Source organism: Microcaecilia unicolor, chromosome 9 (assembly GCF_901765095.1).
Source record: "Microcaecilia unicolor chromosome 9, aMicUni1.1, whole genome shotgun sequence".
NCBI lineage: Eukaryota > Metazoa > Chordata > Amphibia > Gymnophiona > Siphonopidae > Microcaecilia > Microcaecilia unicolor.
Genome location: NC_044039.1, coordinates 206,595,338 through 206,620,694, shown reverse-complemented (window position 1 = coordinate 206,620,694; position 25,357 = coordinate 206,595,338). Strand labels below are relative to the sequence as shown.

The 25,357-nt window shown below is 45.3% G+C and overlaps 1 protein-coding gene across 2 annotated transcripts in view; it reads right to left on the bottom strand.

Moving 5' to 3' along the window:
* The window catches only part of LGMN (legumain), an 89,292-nt gene that overhangs the window by 29,845 nt on the left and 34,090 nt on the right, over nucleotides 1–25,357 (bottom strand). For both annotated transcript variants that reach the window (XM_030214433.1, XM_030214432.1), the window contains exons 3-8: nucleotides 20,765–20,862; nucleotides 15,630–15,711; nucleotides 13,860–13,945; nucleotides 13,642–13,717; nucleotides 5,747–5,809; nucleotides 1,607–1,673 (exon numbers count right to left, since the gene is read on the bottom strand). In XM_030214433.1, the coding sequence (XP_030070293.1) occupies nucleotides 1,607–1,673; nucleotides 5,747–5,809; nucleotides 13,642–13,717; nucleotides 13,860–13,945; nucleotides 15,630–15,711; nucleotides 20,765–20,862 (472 nt within the window). The remainder of the gene's footprint in view (nucleotides 1–1,606; nucleotides 1,674–5,746; nucleotides 5,810–13,641; nucleotides 13,718–13,859; nucleotides 13,946–15,629; nucleotides 15,712–20,764; nucleotides 20,863–25,357) is intronic.

Here is a 25,357-nt window from a genome sequence, read left to right as displayed (position 1 = left end):
GGCGGGTGAGACCGGGGACTGTGGCGCCGGGTGGCCTGAGAGGTGATTGGGAGGGGGGGCGGCGATGGGGCCCCGGGGGCAGCCTTGGCCCGGCTCTCAGTGGCCCTGGAGAGAAGGGAGTACCACACTCCCTCCTCTTCCAGTGCTGCCTTCAAAATGGCAGTGCTCTGCCCTGCCCAGTGCATCTTGTGATGCACAGGGCAGGGCTTCCCTACCCTATAAGGAAGAAACTCCCTTATAAGGTAGTGAAGACAGCGCTGGAAGTGTGCTACTCCCTCCTCCATCAGGAAGGTACGGAATGGGGGGGAGGGGGCCAGTAGACCACAAGTTTGGGGGGGGGGGGAGGGTATGCAGCCCACTGGGCCACCAGGGAATTTTTTCTTTTTTGGGGTGTGAAGGGAGAATTAGGGGGACTGAAGCTCACTCCCCTCCACCCCACCAACACAAGTTAATCGATACAGATCCTGGATTTTAAAGATATGCAGAGTACTCCGAGCTCTATTCCAGCTGCATCCTCTGGTGCTTAAAAGTTCTTTGAATCTCTCAGGAGCTAAACGTATTTCAGTTTACATAATCTGTCTCTCGCCTTACCCTTGGAAAGGAGGAATATCTAATGAACACACACATTGCTTGCAATCAATTTTCAAACAAATCATTTTATTTAAACCTACTGCTCCACAACCATCAGTTTTGCAATACTTTCCAGGATCTGTATCGATTTCCCCCTCTCCTAAGTTGCTTAGTGACCTCTGGTGGATCTCACCCACCCCAATAGCTCTACCAAAGGGGAAATGTTACTTCCTGGCACTTTAACATCCTAAACATACAACATGTAATAGTACAAGATCACAGGTGCACATCTTGCTGGGGGTGGGGGGTGGAAGTGGAGTCACCCACATTAAAGCGCAGCTTTAACTGAAAATGCATATCCTTTCAAACAACGTTCGCTCGCTCCCCGAGTGCACAGATGCAGGGGTAGAGCTCTCCCTGCTACATTCTGCAAGGTTGATCTCTCTAGAATGAGGAAGTGGCTAGGGCTCTTCAGCTTGGAGAAAAGAAGGCTGAGGGGAGATAAGATAGAGGTCTATAAAATAACGAGTGGAGTTGAACAGGTAGATGTGAAGCCTCTGTTCACGCTTTCCAAAAATACTAGGACTAGGGGGCATGCGATGAAGCTACAATGTAGTAAATTTAAAACGAATCAGAGAAAAGTTTTCTTCACTCAACGTGTAATTAAACTCTGGAATTCGCTGCCAGAGAATGTGGTAAAGGCGGTTAGCTTAGCGGAGTTTAAAAAAGGTTTGGACAGCTTCCTAAAGGAAAAGTCCATAGACCGTTATTAGATGGACTTGGGGAAAATCCACTATTTCTGGGATAAGCAGTATAAAATGTTTTTGTACATTTTTGGGATCTTGCTCGGTATTTGTGACCTGGATTGGCCACTGTTGGAACCAGGATGCTGGGCTCGATGGACCTTTGGTCTTTCCCAGTATGGCAATGCTTATGTACTTATGCCTTGATCTACGAGGTGTACCCCACTGGGCTTTCTTCCCATGTCCGAAAAAGGCAAATAAATCTCCAGCCAACGAGCTCATTCTGAACTTACCATTGATATTGTCAGGCAAGTGGTTCATCATGGACCCGGATTCACAGGCTTCGATATAAAACACCATCTGAAGAATTAAAAAAAACCAAGTTCTGTCTCTCTTTACCACCATCTCCTCAATGGCTTAATACAAGAATTAACTGCCTTCAAGACCCACTCCAGAGTTACTGATGCTAACCTCCTTGCTACAGACCCCTTCCCTAAGGGCTACAACAGTTCAGAGGTGTGTGTGCAAGGCTGTCGGCTACCTATCCATTACCAAGGATGATGGACCCACAGACATAAATGAAGTGTCACCATTTTACTCCCCTTCCCCAAGTAGGTTTTTGGGAGTGTTCCGGGGGCAGAGTCATTATTTGGCCGGTTAAGTGCTAATATTCTGAAACTTAAAGTGCCAGGGGAACCGCATAAAACACAGTCCTATCTTTGGGAGCCTTTTACAAAGCGGCGGTAAGCCCAACGCGGGATTACCGCATGCTAATCTACAGCTACCGCCAGCCCAAGGGCACTGGCGGTAGTTCCAGCCCCAGTGAGTAGCCATTTCCCGCGCTGGGGAAAATAAGGCTGTGTTTTTTAGCGCGGCGCTAACCCGGTGGTAATCGGTCAGCGCTGCAGCTAACCGGATACTGCCAGGTTAGTGTGGGAGCCTTTACTGCCATCTCAAAGGGAAACACAGAGGGGCATAATCGAACGGGGCCGCCCATCTATAAGGGCAGCCATCTCTAATGACGGCCCGGCCCCATAAAGCGGCGTACCCGACCATATTATCGAAACTAGATGGCCGGCCATCTTTCGTTTCGATAATACGGTTGGGGCCAGCCAAATCTCAACATTTGGGCCGGCTTTAGAGATCGCCGCCATTGGTTTTCGCCGATAATGGAAACTAATGACGGCCAATCAAAACCCGGCCAAATCCAAGCCATTTGGTCGTGGGAGGAGCCAGCATTTGTAGTGCACTGGTCTCCCTCACATGCCAGGACACCAACCGGGCACCCTAGGGGGCACTGCAGTGGACTTCACAAATTGATCCCAGGTGCATAGCTCCCTTACCTTGGGTGCTGAGCCCCACAACACCCTCCCAAAGCCACTCCCCACAACTGTACACCACTACCATAGCCCTTACGGGTGAAGGGGGGCACCTACATGTGGGTACAGTGGGTTTCGGGTGGGTTTTGGAGGGCTCACATTTACCAGCACAAGTGTAACATGTGGGGTGGGGGGAATGGGCCTGGGTCCGCCTGCCTGAAGTGCACTGCAGTACCCACTAAAACTGCTCCAGGGACCTGCATAGTGCTGTGATGGAGCTGGGTATGACATTTGAGGCTGGCATAGAGGCTGGAAAAAAATGGTTAAATTTTTTTTTTTTTGGGTGGGAGGGGATTGGTGACCACTGGGAGAGTAAAGGGAGGTGATCCTCGATTCCCTCCGGTTGTCATCTGGTCAGTTCGGGCACCTTTTCAAGGCTTAGTCGTGAACAAAAAAGGACCAAGTAAAGTCGGCCAAATGCTCATCAGAGCTGGCCTTCTTTTTTCCCTTATCGGCCGAGGCCGGCCATCTCAACCACGCCCCTGTCCCGCCTTCGATACACTGCTGACACGCCCCCTTGAACTTTGGCCGACCCTGCGACAGAAAGCAGTTGAAGCTGGCCAAAATCGGCTTTCGATTATACCGATTTGGCTGGGCTTAGGAGAAGGCCGGCCATCTCCCGATTTGTGTCGGAAGATGGCCGCCCTTCTCCTTCGAAAATAAGCAGGATAGTAACATAGTAAATGACGGCAGATAAAGACCTGTACGGTCCATCCAGTCTGCCCAACAAGATAAACTTATTTTACACGCTAGCAGTAAGTGCTCCCCCTTGCATGGCTATGTTCAGCCTTTTTTATATGCTGCGGTAAAAAGGGCCACAGCACACGGGAAAAATAGCCCCCTCCCCCACCGCTACCCCAGGGCACTTTTTACCACAGTTTAGTAAAAGGTCCCCTTTATGCGGTAACCATAGGAGAAACAAAAAATCATGTATAGAAATAACTTCCTGCTTACAGATGACTGGTTTTGAATGAAACTTTCACCTCTATAATATTTACCTGTATCATTTTGATTCATACTGTTTAATTTTTACAGGATGAGGAGTTTTTCTGTGGAAAGCGAACCTTTTAAGTTTTGTTCTGAAGAATCTGGTGGTAATATGTTTATATAATTTTATGTTAATGTATATTTTTTATATTAGTTTGTATAGTACGTTTTTAATTGTTTTCATATTAATATATGTTTATAGACCCCTGATGAAGGTGAGGCCAAAACCTGGCTAAGTTGGTTCCCTCTTCAATAAACTTTGCTTTGGCAAACTCCTGGTTGCTGTTCATTCCTTGGATCACCTTTGCAGTCTGTGTTTCATTCTAGCCCCTACCAAGCTCCAAAAATCAGAGGAAAATGAGTTGGAATCTGCTGAAATACCAACCGTGACAATAATTCTATAATTCACAGCTACTGGGACTTTTTAACCCATTTCTACTCCCTCTCTCTCTCTGCTTAGCTCAGCCACCATAGGACAAACCGTGGTTCTCTCCAGAATGCAATGCAAGTCTGACTCTGTGTAATGGCTGGAGCTCCCCAGAGGGCCTGAATGTCTTCTATCCAGCATCCCAGCCCGAAGAAGCAGGGAACAGATTTAAAGTTTTGAATCTGTTCCCTGCTTCTTCAGGCTGGGATGCTGGATATTCAAGCCCTCTGGGGAGCTCCAGCCGGTACACAGCCAGACTTTCACTGCGTTCTGGAGAGAACCACGGTTTGTGCCGAAGAAGCAGGGAACAGATTCGAAACTACTTTCGAAAGCTAATTAAAATAAAACCTGGAAAAGAAAATAAGATGATACCTTTTTTTTATTGGACTAACTTAATACTTTTTTTTTTTTCTATTTCTATTGATTACCTTTAAAAGTGGACCAACACAGCTATCACATCTCTCTACTCAAAACTTTAACCCAAAAATTCCCACAAAGCTAGCACTACTGCTGGGCAATCGACCGACCCAGGAAAATGAACATTAATTCCTCCTTTGTAGGGTGGGGAACAGTATGTGTATCACCGTGCACAGTTGGGAAATACTCTTCAAGTGAATGTACGTCAAACACAGAAGTGAAGAAACAACTGGTCTGTTTACATTGCTGGATCTGAAAGGTTAAGAGTGCCCTTTGCTAGGGCAGCAGTGAATTCGTTCCCACATGTCATGACAAAAGGAAGGAAGGTGAACTTAGGGGCCATTTTGCAAGTAGGCACCTCCTTTTAGGCACCTGCTGGCTGTGCGGTGACGGCCTATTCCACAGCAGCAAATGGGCACCCAGATTCTTTCACAGAATGCCAGCATAACGTGGCTGTGGCCCACGGTTACACCAGCCACACCTCCCCCGTTTACTAAGCTGTGCTATTGGCTGCCATGCAGCGGTGCCGACACAACCCATTCAAAGCGAATGGGTTGTGTCAGTATTAGCCTCTAGCGCGGCTTAGTAAACGGGGGGGGGGGGGGGGGGGTAGACTGTGAGCCCTCCAGGGACAGGGAAATACCCAGTGTATACCTAGTGAAAAAGGTGTGAGCAAAATCCGAATAAACCACAGCTGATAGGAGTCCTGGCATCCACTGAAGCGTGTGTCCTCACGGCATGGCTAAACATTCATGGCCAGGCTTTTGAGGACTGCGCAAAGAACGGCAGCAGCAGCAGCAAACTCTAGGAGTGGCCTAGTGGTTAGGGTGGTGGACTTTGGTCCTGGGGAACTGAGTTCGATTCCCGGCACAGGCAGCTCCTTGTGACTTTGGGCAAGTCACTTAACCCTCCATTGCCTGCCGCATTGAGCCTGCCATGAGTGGGAAAGCGCGGGGTACAAATGTAACTAAAAAAAAAAAACAACTTAACTTTTACCCCAGGTTTTCATTTCCTGAAACTTCCAAACGAGAAAGGTAATTCTAAGCATGTGTGAATATTTTGCTCCACCCTCTGAAGACACACAGATGTACAAAAAACAGTTGTACTAGGGAGTATATTTCCCCCCAGACTCAAGGCCTCAATAAAAATTACTTGGTTTAACGTTGCTGCCTTTGCAGGGTAGACTGCAGAAAATAATCCACCCATATACCCAGTCCCCTTACCTTGTTGTACCTCTTGTGCTGATACATATAATAGATGGTTTCATTTAGGTCCTTCACATGGAGCTGTCAAACACAAGAAAATATTTAACTGTCACAGATCATCCTTCCATTACTACAGAGCAACAAAGACCTGGAAGGCAGCACATTTAATCCAATTCCTCTTTAGGGGCTCAGGAAGTTTATTCCAGGCGTCACCCTACGCCTGGAATAAACTTCCTGAGCCCCTACGTCTTACCCCATCCTTGGCCACCTTTAAATCTAGACTGAAAGCCCACCTCTTTAACATTGCTTTTGACTCGTAACCACTCGCCTCCACCTACCCTCCTCTCCTCCTTCCTGTACACATTAATTGATTTGATTTGCTTACTTTATTTTTTGTCTATTAGATTGTAATCTCTTTGAGCAGGGACTGTCTTTCTTCTATGTTTGTGCAGCGCTGCGTACGCCTTGTAGCGCTATAGAAATGCTAAATAGTAGTAGTAGTTTATGGGAAAACTGGACTTTTCTGACCATTACTGTAGCAGAGCACTTCTAGAGAGCAAGATGTCTGTCTTACAAGAAAGATATGAACAGTCAGAAGCACCGGCCAAGGGTAGGTTCACTCGCTGTCCAACTCTGGTCAGAGAACGTCCACCCACTGACGGTGGAAAATTCATTTCGGCCACATCAAACAATGTTTAGGACGGAGTGGAGCGTAGGGACGGTTAGGGCTACGTACTAGGCCTCAAGTCATTTTCATTCTGGTCCACGGAAACCACCCATCCAGCGTGGTTTTAGGATATCCACAAAAGCAAATATATATCTCGTGCATATTCATGTTGGATATCCTGAAAATTGTACTGGTCAAATGGTCTACAAGGACCAGGCTGAGCAGCACTGTAAGACGCAAATCAGATCAAAGTTTAAAAATTACACGTAAAACTAGCCGCACCTACATGTTAGAGTTGAGAGTGCACCAGGACTCATGTCCTTCCTCGACAGCTCTCAGACTCTTAACTGACCTGCTCTGTCTGAGGAAAAAAACCTATAAGAAGCTTTGAAAATCAGATACAAAATACGTTATTTCTTCTCAATCTCTAGCACCATATTAAGATCCAGAATTATATATCAGTGGGATGGTGTCCTGTGCATTCCAGCCTAGCTCTGTTTTTTAAATATTATCTATAACTAATAAAAAAAGCCCCGTTTCTGATGCAAATGAAACGGGGGCTAGCAATGTTTTCTTCTGTGTGCATGTGGGAGTGTGTGTGTCCCTGCCCTCTGGCCTCTCTCCCCTCCCCCCTCTGAGTCCTTCACTGTTACAGAGCCAGCGATTTGATTTCGTGTTCTGCTGTTTTCCTTCACTGACTGTGTTACAGAGAGGGCGGGGCAGACACTCATAGGGAAACCGGATATCTCGCCCCCTTCACACTTCCGGCTGGAGGCTTCATAGAACGTTGGTTTTGCCTTTTATATAGAGAGATTTGTATTCATTCCTAGCTTGGTTTTGATCACTAAGTGTGTGTGTGTGGGGGGGGGGGGGGGGGGGGGAAACGACAACATAGCACTGCACTTATATATTAGAGGGCTGATATTCAGACTGTAAGAGGCAGCCTGGCTAACTTCCGTGGTCATTGGCAAACCTGGAAATTCACTGCCGGACCATATCCAGCGACTAGCATTGAGTTTCCGGGTTTATTTTGGCCGCTATGAACCAGGAGTTTAACCAGACCTGGGCAGGAGGGGGGCACATTTTAGCCCGCCTCCCCCCCTACCACTTCCGACCCCCCCCCCCCCCCAAGGAAGTCAGTACTCACAGCACAGATCAGTGAAGTGAGCGAACGCGCCGGAGACCGGCGCTGAAGAACACTAAGGCTGGCGGGGGTTGGGGACCCCCGCCACCAAAGGTACCTTGCGATGGTGGCGGGGGGAGGTTGAAAGTGGAGGGGGCCTGGACTAAATCTATGGGGGCCCATGCCCCCGTGGCCCACCCTAGCTACATACGCCCTTCCTATGAACTCAGCCGGTTAAGCTGATATTCCATCAGCAGACCAGCTAAGTTATAGTGGAAAAACAGACCTGCTATTTATGCAGGTCTAATTGGTCACTAAACTTAGCCAATCAGCCGACGAATATTGGCGCTAACCAGCTATGTCATGACTGGGCTAGCCGCTAACTGAATATTAACAATTATCAGCACTAATTGAGCTCCAAGACTGTAGGAAGCGACCAAAAAGTCAGCTTTCACTCGTAGATGGAAAGAGCAGTTGAGGTTAGGAGTTTCCAGTTCTATCGCTTAGGTTTTGCTGCCCCTTTGGGTCTCTGCCTTTTTGTGGTCTTTGCTGCCGAGACGTGTTGCTGCTTGTTTCTTGCAGGTGGACATTGCTCATCCTTCGCTCTCCCTCCGTACCGGACGCTGGGCAACCGGCACTTCTTCCTCCTCTGGCGTTCTGGGCATGCGCTCAAGAGCTATACTTAACATACTACTCCGGAGTGCATGAGCCAGGTACAATTCTCCCCCTGGACTCCCTTATGCTCAACGCTAACAGCAAGTCTAAATTTGCATGTCATTAACATTCAGCATTAGGGAGCCGTGTCGCAGTACTGTTGTGGTGGTATTTTTCCAGCACTGTACTGAAAGCGCTGGAGTTTTGAGCATCAGGGACCTGAGTGACTTAACACATAATTAGTGGGATGATGATGCCATAATGCAGTGAGGCCGATAATGCATTCAGCACTTTGGAGCTGGATTAATTCTACGTGTCTCCTTACAGTGTCTCATGCATTACACTAACATTATCCGCTTCTGTCTCACCTAGAATGTAAACCGCACTGAACCCTGGAAAGGGGATATTAGCGGTATACAAGAATTGATACGGTTGTCACCTAGTCTCTGCTCAAACTCTGAATAATGTTTTAGGGGTCCTTTTAACTAAGGTGCACTGAAAAGTGGCCTGTGCTGGTGCAGACACGTGTATTGGACGTGCGCAGGTTCATTTTTCAGTACACCTGCAAAAAAAAGGCCTGCAAAAATGGACGTGCGGCGAAATGAAAATTGGCGCGCGTCCATTTTGGGTCCGAGTCCTTACCGCCACCCATTCACTTAGCGGTAAGGTCTCACGCATCAACTGGGCGGTAATCGTCAGCATGCGTACAATGCTGCTTATCGACCGGTTAGCACTGCACGCTGAAAACGTTTCCAGCACGCACAGTGGGCGCACGTTAAAAAAATGAAATTACTACCCGGGCCACGCGGTAGCTGGGTGGTAGTTCCGAATTGGCGCATGTTGGACACGCACAGGCGCCTACGCGGCTTAGTAAAAGGGCCCCTTGTTTTCTAATATATTCACTAGCCTTCCTGAATATAACGTCTGCTGTGGTCTCCTTTCCAGCCTCCTCCATCTAGGTGAATTGAGACTGAAGTCTGAAGTGTTACTGTACAACAGCATCTGGCTTTTGCTTTCCACAGAGTTCTGGAGCCATAATTCTGGTCTCTTGTGTTTTTAAGCAACCACAAGAAGAGCGGAAGAAACCAAAAGGACCAGACTGGAGACCGCGAATAGTAAGAGAACCAAATTAGTTTTATTAGGACCCTACACGGTCCGTGTTTCGGCCAAAAAGGCCTTCTTCCTCAGGGGTCTTCAAATTGACGTATACAGATGTTCCTCCAAAATTACACTGGGTAGAAAGAATGAGCACAAAAATAGTACGAAGTACTGGAATAAGGGTTACTGCCTTCTGCAACTAAGAATCCATTCTTAACCAGCCCTTTCCAGGCAAGGGGGACTGAGGAATCAGCTAAACATTGGCCGGCAATGATCTCAATATATATAGCATGTGAGGTGCAAACTCAATAACTTCACAAGGACTTGGAAAGGTTGAGCAGTCGGGACAGCATAGACATCTTCTGCTCACCTATAAAAAGAAAGGATTTAAAGAAAACTCCTGTCCAGATGTTGCAACCAACCCAGTTTACAAAGCCCCTCCTATCACTCAAGATTTGTACGACAAATGTAGGGCACATCTGCTCAGCAAGTGCACCTGAAGGACAGAGTCACAGAACGGGGCTGGAAGACAAGACCCAAGGTTACTATTATGCAAGATCCCCAGGGAATTTAATTTGATTTACAAATACGTGATACACTGCCCTTCGCAAACAGCAGCAAAGTGGTTTACAAATGAAAGGCTCAAGAGAGAACCAGCAGCTAAACATAAAAAGAGAAAGATAAAAAAGAGGTGAAAAACAAACCTTGATTGTTAAATATTTGCTATTTAATTTAAATTAATAGTTTACTAGTTTTAAATAACTCAATAGACCATCCTTTTTGCAAACAAGTCAAAGTGGTTTACAACAATTAAAATCCAAACTGGAAAGCAACTCATCCCAAGAACAAACATCCAACATTCAAGCACCCAAAGACAATCTTCTGCAGGCCATCCAACCTGGGGACAGATGGAATTCAGTTCCTCAAAAATATATTAAAAAAAAAAAAGACTTTAGTCTAGTTTTAGATAATCGATAAGTTCTTTCTTCTTGAAGATGCAATGGCAACTGATTCCACAAATAAGGGGCATAACACAAGAAACCACCTTCCCTAGTAGACGTCTAACCTTCAAGCACATCTTACCGCTTTTTCAGCGGCAACCAAAATAGTCTAGACATTATTATTATTATTACTACTACTAGAGTCTTATAATCCGCAAAATACCAAAAGTTCACTGCGGGTAACAGACAAAAGCTTAACATCAGGAATTACAATATTTTAAACCAAATTCCTATATAATAAAACTCACCTCCAACGTTCTAATGCTTGGGACCGTGGCTCCCTCAGCACGGAGGTGGTCTGCTAGGCAGCATCGAACTCAATGACGTCAACAAACACAGCTGAATGCAGGAACTGGCTGCTGGCATGTGCAAAAAAAAAAAGAAAAAAAAAAGGCACCAGACCCACAGTAGCAAAAAAAAAAAAAAAAAAACCAAAAGGGTGAAGAGAGAGCCTCCGGGCAACTCAGCAGGGGACCTGGACCACACTGCAAGCTGCAGGAAGCTGAATCGCACTCCAGTCCTGCACTAACCAAAAAAAAAAAAAAAAAGTGAACACACAGGCTCCGGGCAGGGCACCTCAGCAAGCAGCAGGCAGCTGAACAGCCCTCTGGACCCGCACTAACAAAACAAAAACAAAGGTGAAGACACAGCCTCCGGCGCATCAGCAGGGGACGTCGACTATAACGCAAGCTGCATGAAGCCTAGCAGACGGACCAACTTTCCTAACAGCAGGTACACTTATGGGATTTCAGAGATACGTGACTGTGATACTGGCTCTATGTCAGCGGATTACTATGTATTGGAATCTCTGATCGAGCTGTTTTTTTTTCCAAACCAATTCTTCATATATCTATTGACAGGACTTGCTCCGTCTGCCTAGTATTTGGCAATAAAGGACCCTTGTATAGCCCCTGAAGCAGCCCAGTTGGGCGAAACACGGCCTGTGTCGGGCTGTCTGTATTTACATAAGTATTGATATATTGTTTAAATAAATTACATTTCACTTTTACACGATCTGCTTTTTTTGTTTTCCATTTTACACTTATGGGAGAGAAAGGGCAGGAAAAAAAAAAAAAGAGCACAATCACGAGATTAAAAAAAAAAAGAAAAGGAACTGAAAAACCAAAGGGGGGGGGGGGGAACTACCCTGCACCTCAGACAGAAGGAAGGGGTCATGCACACACACAAATACACACACACAGAGACAGACACACTCTCTCACACACACACACTCAGACTCACTGCTCGCCCCTGTGGTCCCAGAACTTCAAAAACAAAAGGTGGGGGTAACTGCACATCTGACAGAATGAGGGGGTCATGCACACACGCAGACACATACTCTGGCACACTGTAGCTCTGTGTCACACACACTCTTTTCCACTCTCTGTGTCTCACTGTGACACACACTCAAACACACACTTTACTAACAACTCTACAGATACCAAAAAAAAAAAAAAAACCATTGCTAGCGCCCGTTTCCTTACAAACAGAAACGGGCCTTTTTTACTAGTATATAATAATTTTCAAAAAAATATACCATTACCACAAATTAGTAAAATTTGTTAAAAATAAGGGGTCTGTTTACTAAGCTGCGCTAGTGGCTGTCCCAGCGCTAATGCCGGCAGAGCTTATTCACGTTGAATGGGCTCTGTCGGCATTAGCGCGGCTTAGTGAACAGGAGCGTAAATGTCTTAAGAACTTTCCTAAACTGAAGAGAACCACAAATTCTTAAAAGGAGGAAGAGAATTCGAAAACTGTGCAGCCTGATAAGAAAAAGTAGATTGCTAAAATTTCCCTCATTTCGCAATGTAAAGGCAAAGAGGATTTTTCAAAAACCGATTTCTCGTAGATCTAGAAATAAAATCATTTGGAAAAACACCACCTAAATAAGCAGGAGGCGGGGCTAGTGCTGAGCAGACTTATACGGTCTGTGCCAGAGCTGGTGGTGGGAGGCGGGACTGGTAGTTGGGAGGCGGGGATAGGGCTGGCCAGACTTATACTGTCTCTGCCAGAGCTGGTGGTGGGAGGTGGGACTGGTAGTTGGGAGGTGGGGATAGTGCTGGGCAGACTTATACGGTCTGTGCCAGAGCTGGTGGTTGGGAGGCGGGGTTGGTGGTTGGGAGGCGGGGATAGGGCTGGCCAGACTTATACGGTCTGTGCACTGAAGAGGACAGTACAAATAAAAAAGTAGCACATATGAATTTATCTTCTTGGGCAGACTGGATGAACCGTGCAGGTCTTTTCTGCCGTCATCTACTATGTTTAGGAGTCGAACCATACAATGCTTGATAGGTTAAAGGTGATACCGTAAATTGAAATCTTGCCTCCAATGGTAACCGATGCAAACGGAGTAACATTTGTCTGCTGCAAAAGTAACTCTTGCTGTTGCATTCTGTACTCTTCATAATTTAGAGTTCAGCAACTTTGTGCGATAGCCCAGTTTTGAAACTATCAAAACCTGAATCATCAAAAAATTTCCGAATAATTCTTAATTTCTTTAATAACAGAAAAGAGCCCCTTACCACCTTATGAACCTGAGTTCCTAAAGCTAACTGATTATCCAGTTTTATCCAAAAATGATTAACTTGTAACATCATATCACTCAAAGGTTAAGGTGAACCTACCCATAAAAACTTTGTTTCCTCTTTATTAACTTCACGTTTTATGCAGAAACCCATGAAACGACTACATTTAAACAACCACAAAGAGTAGATTCCTGTCCTATGTTGCCAATAGGCAATACCATAGTAATGATATCTGCATATATAAAGAACTGGATCGTCGAGTTCTCTAGACTTTTTGCTAATGGTTGCATCAAGATATTGTAGCTCTCCAAGGCTCCGCCATTTCCCCTTGCGTTTTCACTATATATGGCCTATCTAGAAAACCTCTGATCCAATACATTTCAAAACTTCTTCCAGCTAAAGATTATCTAGGTTACCTCTTTAATTCCCTTTCCCAGTCACTCAATGCTTAGCAGCAGCCTGGAGAATTCAAATTAGTTAAAAGAAAAAACAGCAAAGTATCTGGGTAGGGCAGCTCTTTTTATAAGATTAGATGAGGTCTTCAATTATGCAAAACTTGGTACATCAGAACGTTTGTATCTTACAATATTTACCATCCCTATAAAGTTCCCTGACTGAGGTTCTTGAACTAGGGTGTACTGTTAGCCTAGTAAAAAGGGCTGATTCGCTTAAGTTACTTGAGAAGGGGAAATCATATCAAGAGCTCTAAAATATTATTTGCTTAAACAGACCAAACCATGGGATCTACATTTGGCAGCTCTCCAAACTAAAATGCTCCTTCCTGCCTCATGTCTCAAGCTGCAACTCAGTTGCCAGAAAGATTTCAGCAAGAAGACGGCACTTACATCACTGTTGGGGAAAGCCAGGATTCCCGGAGCTCCGTGATCGGTGAAATACACAAACACGTTATCTTTGGGGCCGCTGTGAGTGGGAAGAAAGAACAAAAGAGGTCAGCTCTGGTCCCATACTGAACGCAAGTACCCCCGCCCCCTTCCTCCCCTCCCTTCTGCTGAGGGAGTTCTGCACTGTAAGGGCATTTTTTGGATATGTTAGCAGATGTTACCTCTGTATCACCTTGCCGGATCCTTTGCCTTTCACTGCATCCTTATCACCTCTCAGGACAGCGAGGAAAATTTCTGGGGTGACGTCCTAAAGACACAAACGAGAAAGCATTCACTAAGGCTAAGAAAAACAGGCAAAATGTTAGTTTTGACTAACTAAGAAAATGGCAACTTTTGCTTTGGAGGGAAGAGTTGACGAGACAACCAATGGGATCCCTCAGTTTACAGTCCTAGCACATCAACAAGAAGCAGGGTGGTCCAGGAACCCTGCAAGGGGGCTTCGCAAGAAGAGATTAGTGAGATTTGAACTGTCTCTCACCTCATTACTCTCATAACTGCTTCTCCAAACCAACCTGGCATAAGGAGATTCTGTGATCTCATCTTGAGCGGCCAACTTAAAGAGTAGATTTCAGCAAAGTATGAACCGTTTTAGCACATCTGGATCTCGTATCTAGAAAATCAGGGTCTATCCCACCAATAACATAGATTCTTAAACAGAGCAGAGTCAGAGGCCTACTTTTAATGTGTAGAGTTACAAAAGGAGGTGCCAGAGGAATCCAATCATCCTCCTCATTATGTGCCAACCTTCCCAACTGGAGCACCTTTTCTTTCTTCCTATAATTCACAGCTGTTTATCAAAAGACTTTCTTCCAGTGCTAATGCCCACCAACATTCTGCATCGCTAACCTCACAACTATCCTGCAGTCATCAGCAGGACTCATTACTCCTGCCGGGCACAATGCCATTATTGTCAGTGTAGAATCAAGACAAACAGCAACTCCCAAACCTTTGGGAGGTCATGCTACTCATATCTAGCTCAGTTTATCCAGTTGTAATTTCAGTGGCGTAGCCACAGGTGGGCCTGGGTGGGCCAGGGCCCACCCACTTAGGGCACAGGCCCACACAACAGTAGCACACGTTTAGTTCCCAAGTTCCACCAGCTGAAGAGTTCCCCCTGATGCTAACGAGAATGCTATTCTTCACGATACCGGCACCTGCGCATGCTCAGTTTTCAGCGCATGCATGCTGCAGACTGCCAAGTTGGAAAGAAGCATTTTTCTGACAGCTGAGATATTTTTTTTTGTTGGGGGGGGGGGGGGGGGGGAAGGGAGAACAATTGGTGCCCACCCACTTCTTGCCTAGGCCCACCCAAAATCTGTTGTCTGGCTACGCCCCTGGTTGTAATCAGGGGCGTAGCCAGACAACAGATTTTGGGTGGGCCTAGGGAAGAAGTGGGTGGGCACCAATTGTTCTCCCCCCCCCCCCCCAACCACCACCCAAACAATAGCTCAGCTGGTGGGAAAACACTTCTTTCCACCTTGGCAGTCTGCAGCAGGCATGCGCTGAAAACTGAATATACGCAGGTGCCGGTATCGTGGACAGTAGCGTTTTCGTTACCATCTGGAGGAAGTCTTCAGCTGGTCAAGCTTGGGATTCCACAGCTACCACTAAACGTATGGTACTGTTGGGTGGGCCTGAGCCCTATGTGGGTGGGCCCTACGCCACTGGTTGTAATAACTGCAGTTCCTTTCCGCACACCCAAGTCTGGTGTTCAAACCAAAGTGACCAGGAAAGGACTGCATAGTCTGGAACGCTGGAGGTGCAAAACCTTCAAAATGCTCTGCTTCTAGATCAATCCAAGTAGATCTCTAGGACTCCCTTGGGGGATCTGTAGTAGTAGTATTTCCAACTAGTTTTTTTTTCCACCTGAGCTGTCATACTTGTTGCTATTTACAGAAAGAAAATTGTGGTCCAAACTTGAGGCATCCTACCTCTTTGGTGTAGTCTTTCAGCACGCCTGCATACACATCTGAACCATTGGGTCGATTGATGATTATACCTTTGGTTGGGTTACTGCAATTAGAAGTTACACAGCATATTAAAGAACAATGAGCACAAACCAACAGCGGCATCGCTGATACAATACAGACAAGGGAAGAGGGTTTGTGTACCAGTTCCCAGCAAGAAAAGGGACAATCAGTGCAGGGGCCCAAGAATGTATGAAAATGTGATAGCACAGACTAGTATATTTATTATTATACATGTCTACACTAAGCCAAGTATTGGAAGTCGTTTTATTTGGCGATAAGCAGAGGAAATGATGTTTACAGTGTGTCAGCAATTTAGAATACAGCTGCCAATTGGTATCCTTAATCAATATTTAATACTGAAAATCTTTTGTTTATCCCCAAATACACCAGGGTTCATACTAGCAAAATTCCAAATTGCCAAAAAGATATAAAGATGATCAATATTCTGTTATGTAGTTAATCTATCACTGTCCAAATAACAAAGAGAAGCACCAGGAGCCTTCAAAAATCGGGACACAGTTCCTTTAATTATATGACATCAATCTCTCCTTGTTGACCCAACAAGGGCCGTGTTTCGGCGCCCAGCGCCTGCGTCAGGATTCAACTGTGTTATAACATCTTAGGCTCAATGTCTTTCCAAAACGTTGGAAAAACTCCGAGCTCCTCAACATTTTGGAAAGATACTGGGAAGAAAAATAGCTTGCGCCGGATTTTCACACCCGAAGCAGGAGAGCTGGAGAAAGCTCCGTTGCTGCACCAAGGAGAAATTGATGTTCAAGTTATATGATTAAAGAAACTGTGTCTCGATTTTGAAGGTTCCTGGTGCTTCTTTTTGCCATTTGGACTTTGCTCTGTACTTTGGACCCTCTCTTGTAAATAATGAGCACAGGTTATGCACCATGGAACAGGGCCAAAGGGCAAAAACTGATCAGCATTTGAACCAGAACTCATGATCTGATAAGACATTCTTGTGTGCAAGCAGGCATGAGAAAGGAGTAATTAGGAATAGACAAAAAAACGTGGTTTAGCAACAGAGGGGAAACAGATGGTGAGAAAAGAAAACAACATGATCTCTGAGGAAGATAACTTGCTGAAGCTATGTTAAGCATTGTTTAAAGAAAAGATATATAAGCAGCTGTATTAGAACATTACTTGGGAGACACAGTTTCAGATAGTACTTATGTATAGCAGAGCTGTTCTCCCATGAGAAACTATTAATTGTATCTGTATTTGGTAAGTAACAATAATTGCTTTTCTCATACGTGGCCTTGGTCTTATATCACTCCAAATTGTGAGTGGCTGGTACATAATAATTTGGGGTGGTGGCAAAAAGACCAAAATATTTATATTACACTCTATGATGTTTTGTAATCTATCACTGGAAATGTCTGTTTTGATAACACCAGCCAAAGGAGTAGTGTAATTAGCAGGGTTCTCCCATAAAGGAACAGATGGACTAGGAGAGCCCTGCTGCTTACACTACTCCTTTGGCTGGTGTCTTCTGACGTAGTGATAACCGGTCCTCCGCTTCTACGGTGTTCCCCCCTGTTTTGATAATACCACATAGTATCTATTGAATCTGAACTGTAAGTTATACCGTATAAATTTAGACCATTCAAATATGTGCAGCCACCTAGATGTGTAATTTGTGTGCTTAGTGGCTGAATATCACTACATAGATGAAAAAGTTATATGCCAAAGTGGTGCCACCCTTGGAATACCATAAATCTCACCTCGTTTCACAGGATAGTTTTGGATGTATATCTATATTGCCAAAATCCTCTATTCAAGAGGCCTAGAATTTTATTTTGAAAAAAGCACTTCTGTCGGTTCCCCAGATGACCACATAAATATTTCTGAATCTCAGTCTCAAAGTGTATAAAAATGTAAGACTCTCTGAAGTTTAGAGCGCTCCTCTGCGTCAAACTCAGAGGCAGTGGAGTAGCCAGTTTTGAGCAAGGAGGATATTTTTCAGTGTTTCTGGAGGGGATAAGAACATAAGTGTTGCCATACTGGGACAGACTGAAGGTCCATCAAGCCTAGCATCTTGTTTCCAACAGGTTACAAGTACCTGGCAAGATCCCAAACAGTACAATACATTTTATGCTGCTTATCCTCGAAATAAGCAGTGAATTTTCCCCAAGTCCATCTTAATAATGGCTTATGGACTTTTCTTTTTGGAAGCTATCCAAACCTTTTTTAAAGCCCCTCTAAGCTAACTGCTGTCACTAAATTCTCTGGCAACAAATTCTAGAGTTTAATTACACATTGAGTGAGAAATATTTTCTCAGATTTATTTTAAATTTACTACTGTGTAGCTTCATTGCGTACCCCCTAGTCCTAGTATTTTTGGAAAAAGAAAACAAGCGATTCACATCTACCCGTTCCACTCCACTCCGCTCATTATTTTATAGATCTGTATCATATCTCCAGTCAGCTGTCTTTTCTCCAAGGTGAAGAGCCCTACCTGCTTTAGCCTTTCCTCATAGGGACGACGTCCCACCCCCTTTATCATTTTCGTCGGCCTTCTCTGTACCTTTTCTAATTCCACTATATCTTTTTTGAGATGCGGTGACCAGAATTGCACAAAGTATTCATGGTGTGGTCGCACCATGGAGTAATACAAAGGCATTATAACATCCTCATTTTTGTTTTCCATTCCTTTCCTAATACTTCCTAACATTCTATTTACAGCCATTACAGTAGAGGAGTGGCCTAATGGTTAGTGCAGTGGGATTTGATACTGGCTTCCTGGATTTCATTCCCACTGCATCTCCTTGTGACCTTGGGCAAGTCACTTAACCCTCCATTGCCCCAGATACAAAAACTTAGATTGTGAGCCCTTTAGGGATAGAGAAAGTACCTGAATATGTGTGCAGTGCTGCGTACGTCTGGTAGCGCTACAGAAATGTAGTAGTATTCTATTTGCTTTCTTAGATGCCGCTACACACTCAGCAGAAGGTTTCAACGTATCATCAATGATGACCTCTATGGTCTGAAAAGCTCACACAATCCCATCACCCTTTTGCTGTTAGTCCACTGAAAAGCATCACAGCCTACATATAGTTTCTCCTAAGACCACTATGACTAATAAAAAAAAACTGAAGTACATTCGTGCTAACGAGTGGACTTCAGACTGTGGCAGCTGTACAAAAGTTTCATTTCCCCTCCAGGCAGAGTTTCCCCACCCCTGACCTCAGGCGTATCTGGCTAGCTGGGTTTCCAGGATTACCACAATGAGCACACATAAGATAAAATTTGCATACGAGAGGCTGTGCCTGGCAATCCTGAGAACCCAACTGGTTAGGTATTCCTTCAGGACAGAATTGCAGGGGCTCATCTTGATTTCTCCACCCGTGGTCCATTTATTCCTAGCTGTGACATGGACTAGACGTGGTTATCATGGCAGAGGAATCGTTATGCCACTGAATGATTCAGTACCTGTACTAGATGGCACCCTAGCTCTTAATGCCAGGGCCAGACTCTCCAAAATTGGGCTCCCTCTACTTATCAGCACAGAAGACACCTTAGAAATTCTGCTAATGATTCCAAGGCCTTAAGATGGGAGGAGGGTAAATCAATTAAGGGACTTCAGACAGACTGTGCTCTGGAGATACCCTTCACACTTTAAAGGATGGATAGAGTTTGAAGAGGATGGCATTAACTGGGTGTACAGAAGCTTGAAGAAGACTGTACGGAGCATTAGCTTCCAGCCAGGACAAATGGCTGATCAGTGCTTCAGCACAGACATGCCTGTGCACATCTATCCCCAGATTCTAAAAAGGTTGCCCACATTTGGGTGTGTAGAGCAGATGTGTGCGCAAATCAGGGGCAAATTGACCATTCGGGCAACCGAGCAGTGCCTGAGGGCCCAGAGGTTCTGCCCGGCTGCCCGCCGCTCATTACTTCCCTCCCCAGTTTTACCTTGAAGGGCCCTGGGTCTAGTGGCCTATGCGGGGGCAGAAAAGAATCCCACTTTCCTGCCTGCTGCTGCTATTCTGCCTGGAGGCGCTGGTATGTTTTCAAAATGGCTGCCGAGACCTGCGAGACTACCACAGTAAGTCTTGGCAGCCATTTTGAACACACAGCAGAGCCAGGCACAGTAGCAATAGTGAGCAGGAAAGAGTGGGCTTCTTTCCTGCCCAAAGAAGCCACTAGACAACCAGGGCCCTTCAAGGTAGGACCGGGGAGGGCCCACTTCGGTTCAGGGTGTGTGAGGGGGGGGGGGGGCAGCAACTGCAGCGCGGGGGAGGGGGGGGGAGCTGTAGTGTGCGTCATTGGTGCAGCGGTGAGGTGGCAGGCCCCAATGACTTTTACTGCCCAGGGGCCCAGACCACTGTCAGTCCACCCCTGGCGCAAATTAATTAGTTAATGAGCCATTAATCAATTACTAACATTAATGGGCACTAAATTTGGGCTTACACATCTGCCTAGGCTATTCTATAATGCTGCACACCCAGTGGCTCACATGCAACTCAAAAGGGGGTGTGGCTATGGGAGGGGCATGGGCAGGTCAGGGGCATTCCAAATATTTTGGTGCAGTCTTATAGAATTCCTGGGTTGTGCGCCAGGATTTACACCAGGTTTCAGTGGGCGTCAAGTCCTCGCACCCAAAGCTGAATGGAAGCGAGAGAATCGGCGATAAGCACGATTCTATAAAGGACACCTGGTGTGGAGCCCCCTTTATAGAATACAATTTTAGCGCGGATCTTTCTAGAACCTACATTTGGGTGCCTTTACTGTCCATTCACAGAGGGACAGGGTCAACTCTATTCTGTTGTTTCCAGAGCACACTTCTCCCTTTGCAATTCTGGAGTCGCAAGGTTAAAACAGAACCGAAAACTATTTGAATATTTTAAAACCTGCTTTTTATCTTGTCTTCTTCCCCTACACTTGTCAGATTGATCATGTGACCAACTAATGCTCAGTCAATACCATGTGGAGGGTCCTGCACAAGCTGGGGGGAGAAAGTGCATTTCACCACCTCTTCCCTAGCTCTATGACCCATGCGTGGGACTGCGTTTATTGAGGCCTGTAGTGTCCTAAGTGTGAAAGGCACAACTGCACTGTGGGCTGAAGATAGACAGATTACTTACTCCTCACTGTCTGCAAGGTCATCGTACATCATGACCACAATCTGTTCATCAGGAATGCCATTCTTGTGGACGATCTGGTAAGCGTGGCAAACATCAGCCTGCAATGTAATAAGAACGGGCAGTGAGCAACTCCACCTAATCCTTGACCAAAGTTACAGCGATTTATATTCCAGAATTACCGATGCCCTTAACACACCCTAGGTCATGGCCATGCTGCCTTAGGGCTTCCTGTACTAAGGATCCTGGCTTAACAGGGGGTTTCCTCCTAGAGCAAAGTAAAAAAGAGATGGAATCTACTAGAAGATACTACAGATTTTAAGGAAGTCCCCAACCATAACATTTTGGTCTTACTCAGTTGACATGTGATAACAAGTCAGCCCTTGACATCCTGCAACAAGGTGGGTAGTTGATTCCACAACCTAAAAGCCAACACTACAAAGAACAGCTTTTCTGGTTTGTTCTAACCTAATTTTTCCAAATCAAAGGACCTGCAACCTCTTCCCAAGACTAGAATTAAGGCCCTTGATAGAGAACATCGAATGATTCTAAACCAGGGATGGGCAACCTGCGGCCTGCGAGACCATGGGAAACATACACAGGAAATGGTCCGCACCTTGAATCATGTATCTTCCCCAATCTTTTTCATGGGCTGGTCTCCTAAGCTGCTAGAAGAGGCTTTGGGTAAGGGTGATTTGGTAAATTTTATCCTTCTGGCTGCAAAGTTGCTTATTGCTTCCCAATGGAAATGTCCAGAGGGTCCCACAGAAGATAGCTGGGATAAGGTATGGACAACTGAATCATAGTAACATAGTAGATGATGGCAGAAAAAGACCTGCACGGTCCATCCAGTCTGCCCAACAAGACAATTCATGTGTGCTACTTTTTGTGTATACCCTACTTTGATTTGTACCTATGCTCTTCAGGGCACAGACCGTATAAGTCTGCCCAGCACTATCCCCGCCTCCCAACCACCAGCCCCACCTCCCACCACCAGCTCTGGCACAGACCATATAAGTCTGCCCTGCACTATCCCCGCCTCCCAACCACCGGCTCTGGCACAGACCGTATAAGTCTGCCCAGCACTTGGAGAGAGTGGTGGCCAAGTACAGGGATACAGTATCAAAGCTTGAGCAGATTTGGCAACCACTGCTGGAGTTCAAAAGAACTGGCTAAGCTGCTCTGGGCACTTGATTTGAATTGACTTCACCTTTAGAATCAGGGATACTTGGACCACAAAGAGTTCATTTATTATGTTTGAAGACATTATATTATGAACGTTTGATCGTGGTGGACGGAGAGATCTCCATCACTCTTCCGAGTTTTTTTTTGGTTTTTCTGTTTTTCACGGTTATAATTTTTAGTTTTTATGACTTGACAACAGTAATACATATATGTATCATCTCTCTTTGTGAAGAACTATTTGCTAATCTACTGTTTTATAATTTCGAAAAACAAAAATAAAGATAATAAAAGAAAATAGCCCGCACAGAGGTCATTAACCAGAGTTGGGTTGTCAGTGGAACCTTTGAAGAATACAACAATGGGACAAAACTTGACAATTTAATATTCTGGTAATAATTTATATTCATTTAATCACAGAGTTTTGCCGGCAGTGAAATTATTCGGAAAATAATTTTCTGTGTGTGGCCCACTAGGTATAGTCTTAACATTCATGTGGCCTTCTGTGCGTAAAGGTTGCCCACCCCTGATCTAAACTGTCAGATAACAGAACTTGAAGGATAAGATTTTAAATGGATTTGCAGTTTCATTGAGTGCCAATGCGCTTCTTGGGTAATCAGACATACAGTATATAGAATTATGTAGCCCACATGGGAGATGATCGCACTTCTGTTCTGGACTCAGAGGCCCTCATGAATGCATGAAGATACCTAACCATTCCAAGCTTAGCCAGAGCCCTACGTACCACATTTCTAACTCGGGTCTCCAGTGAAATGGAATTAATCTATTAATACACTAATATTTTTAATGCTAAGGAGTTTAATTTAAAAGCAGAAGTAAACTTTCAGGGGGTGGGGGGATATGATCATCACCCCAAGGAATTACAAGCCAATAAAATGTCTCAATTCAAGGTAATCGTTGAGATACATTTGAATACACTGCCTCCTAAGTATGCAAATCTGTCTCATGAATATTCACTGTGGATATCTTGAAACCCTGACTAGCCAGGACAGGTTTGGGAATTGCAGGCCTATGTTATTTAACAGTGTCATGATAAAACTGCTCTCCCAACGGGTAAAGCTCTGAGCAGGTGTGGTCCTTCCTGACACAATGGTCACCCTTATCTCATTTTTGTTGCTTTCCACTATGCCTAACAAGTGAATGACAAAGTTCTCCCAACAAAATTTATCAGTACTTTAGAGTTCTCCAACTAAGTTTTGCTCCAGGGTGCAGGTTTTTCGCTTGAGACCTCTCCTGTGCGGGAAACTTCCACCCAGAGGAACCTACATCTGTTCCACTTCATCTGTAGGGGACCTAGTCATAACCTAGAAAAAAAACTGTATATTCTATATGGTCCTGTCAATAGCCTGTCAAAATTACAAAACTGATAGTTCATATCTTCAGTCTCTCTTTCAAGGATCCCGATATGTTTGCATTGTCTTTGTAATTGTTTGATATATTTTCTAAGATTTCAATACGAGATCTGAATTGAGATCATTCAGATTTTATTGAAAATATGACGTTTTATCTCCTGTAAGTCTTCTTTAGTTTCTAGTAGCATTTCCTTTAAGAAGCACATTTCTTCTAGTAATGTTTCAGAGGCCTCACCTTCCGTTTTTGTTGGCTTGGTCTTTTTTTTTGGAGACGATGGCTCTGTTCTGTGTCTTTTCCCTGACTTGTTCGCCGTTTTTTTCTCCACATTAGGTGGAATTCTTTTTTCAATACTATTCTTTTCTTCCGGTTGGAGATTAAGGGGGTCTTTTACTAAAGATTTGCTCGAGTTACCTGCAGAAGGGTCCATAGGAATAAAATGGGCCCTGATGCAGATAACTCGAGCTAATCTTTCGTAAGAGACTCCTAAGCCTATGATGAGAGTGGGACTCTTTTTGAAGCAGGGCTGATTTTTGGTTATTGTGCCATAGTAGCCTGCTAGAGCTTTCAGGCTTATATTAATTGTTTGCCAAAATATATGTTGCCCCCTCGGATACTGGAAAGCCAACTTTTTTTTGCTTTACTTCTAAGATATCACATCTTATCTAGGTCAGTTTTTGTGGTCATTTTTTTTTCTTTTGTATTCTATTCTCTTGGGTCCCAGTATTAGCACAACTCTAACCCATGCAGTTGGCATTAAGGGTCATCATGGCTCATCTGAATGGTATCCTGCCACCATCAACCCCAATGCACCCACCCAATCGACACGAGGAACACGTAAGCTACTGCATTTCACTAAAAAATATCTAGTTACCATCTGGTCCAAATTTTTAAGTAAGCAACGCAGACAGGTCCCTAAAGCACCATAAAAGGACGTTTCCTCCCCCAACGTCTGAGCACCAACATCCCATCCGAACCATCCCTTAAAGATGCCGGGCTTACAGGGAGGCAGCATTTGGAGCAGTGTAAGAATCAATCACAAAATCATCATTACCAGCAACCTTTGGTTGGGGCTGACAACTCAAGAGAGAAGAATGCTGCTTGGGGGGGGGGGGGGGGGGGGGACGGGACTAAAGTTTCACCGAGATTATAGCACATCTTTAGAGAGTGCTCTTCCCTCTCCTGTGTCTAGGGGTGCAACAGATGTGAATCCAGCCCCGGTTATTAAGGCTCCTGCAGGTTGTTGTAAAGACTGGGTTATATGATCACCTGCATTTTCATATTACCCACTTTTTAAACGTGTCGCTTCTCCCATCTCTTCGTCATTGCTTGGAACAAAGGATGCTTACGCCAGGAGGAACAGTTTTGTTTCAGTTTCTACCCAGACCAGGCTTGCCCAACCTTTTTCTATCAGGGGCCACTTTTTATATTTTTTAACAAAATATGCGGGCATACGCACGCTCTTTTTGAGTAACATAGTAAATGACGGCAGAAAAAGACCTGCATGGTCCATCCAGTCTGCCCAACAAGATAAACTCATATGTGCTACTTTTTGTGTATACCCTACCTTGATTTGTACCTGTCCTTTTCAGGGCACAGACCGTATAAGTCTGCCCAGCATTATCCCCGCCTCCCACCACCGGCTCTGGCACAGACCGTATAAGTCTGCCCAGCACTATCCCCGCCTCCCAACTACCAGCCCCGCCTCCCACCACCGGTTCTGGCACAGACCGTATAAGACTGCCCAGCACTATCCCCGCCTCCCAACTACCAGTCCCGCCTCCCACCACCTGCTCTGGCAAAGACCGTATAAGTCTGCCCAGCACTATCCCCGCCTCCCAACCACCAGCCCCGCCTCCCACCACCGGCTCTGGCACAGACCGTATGTCTACCCAGCACTATCCCCGCCTCCCAACCACCAGCCCTGGCACAGACCGTATAAGTCTGCCCAGCACTATCCCCGCCTCCCGCCACCGGCTCTGCCACCCAATCTCGGCTAAGCTCCTTAGGACTTTCCAAGTCTCTCTCTCATGTACTCTTCCC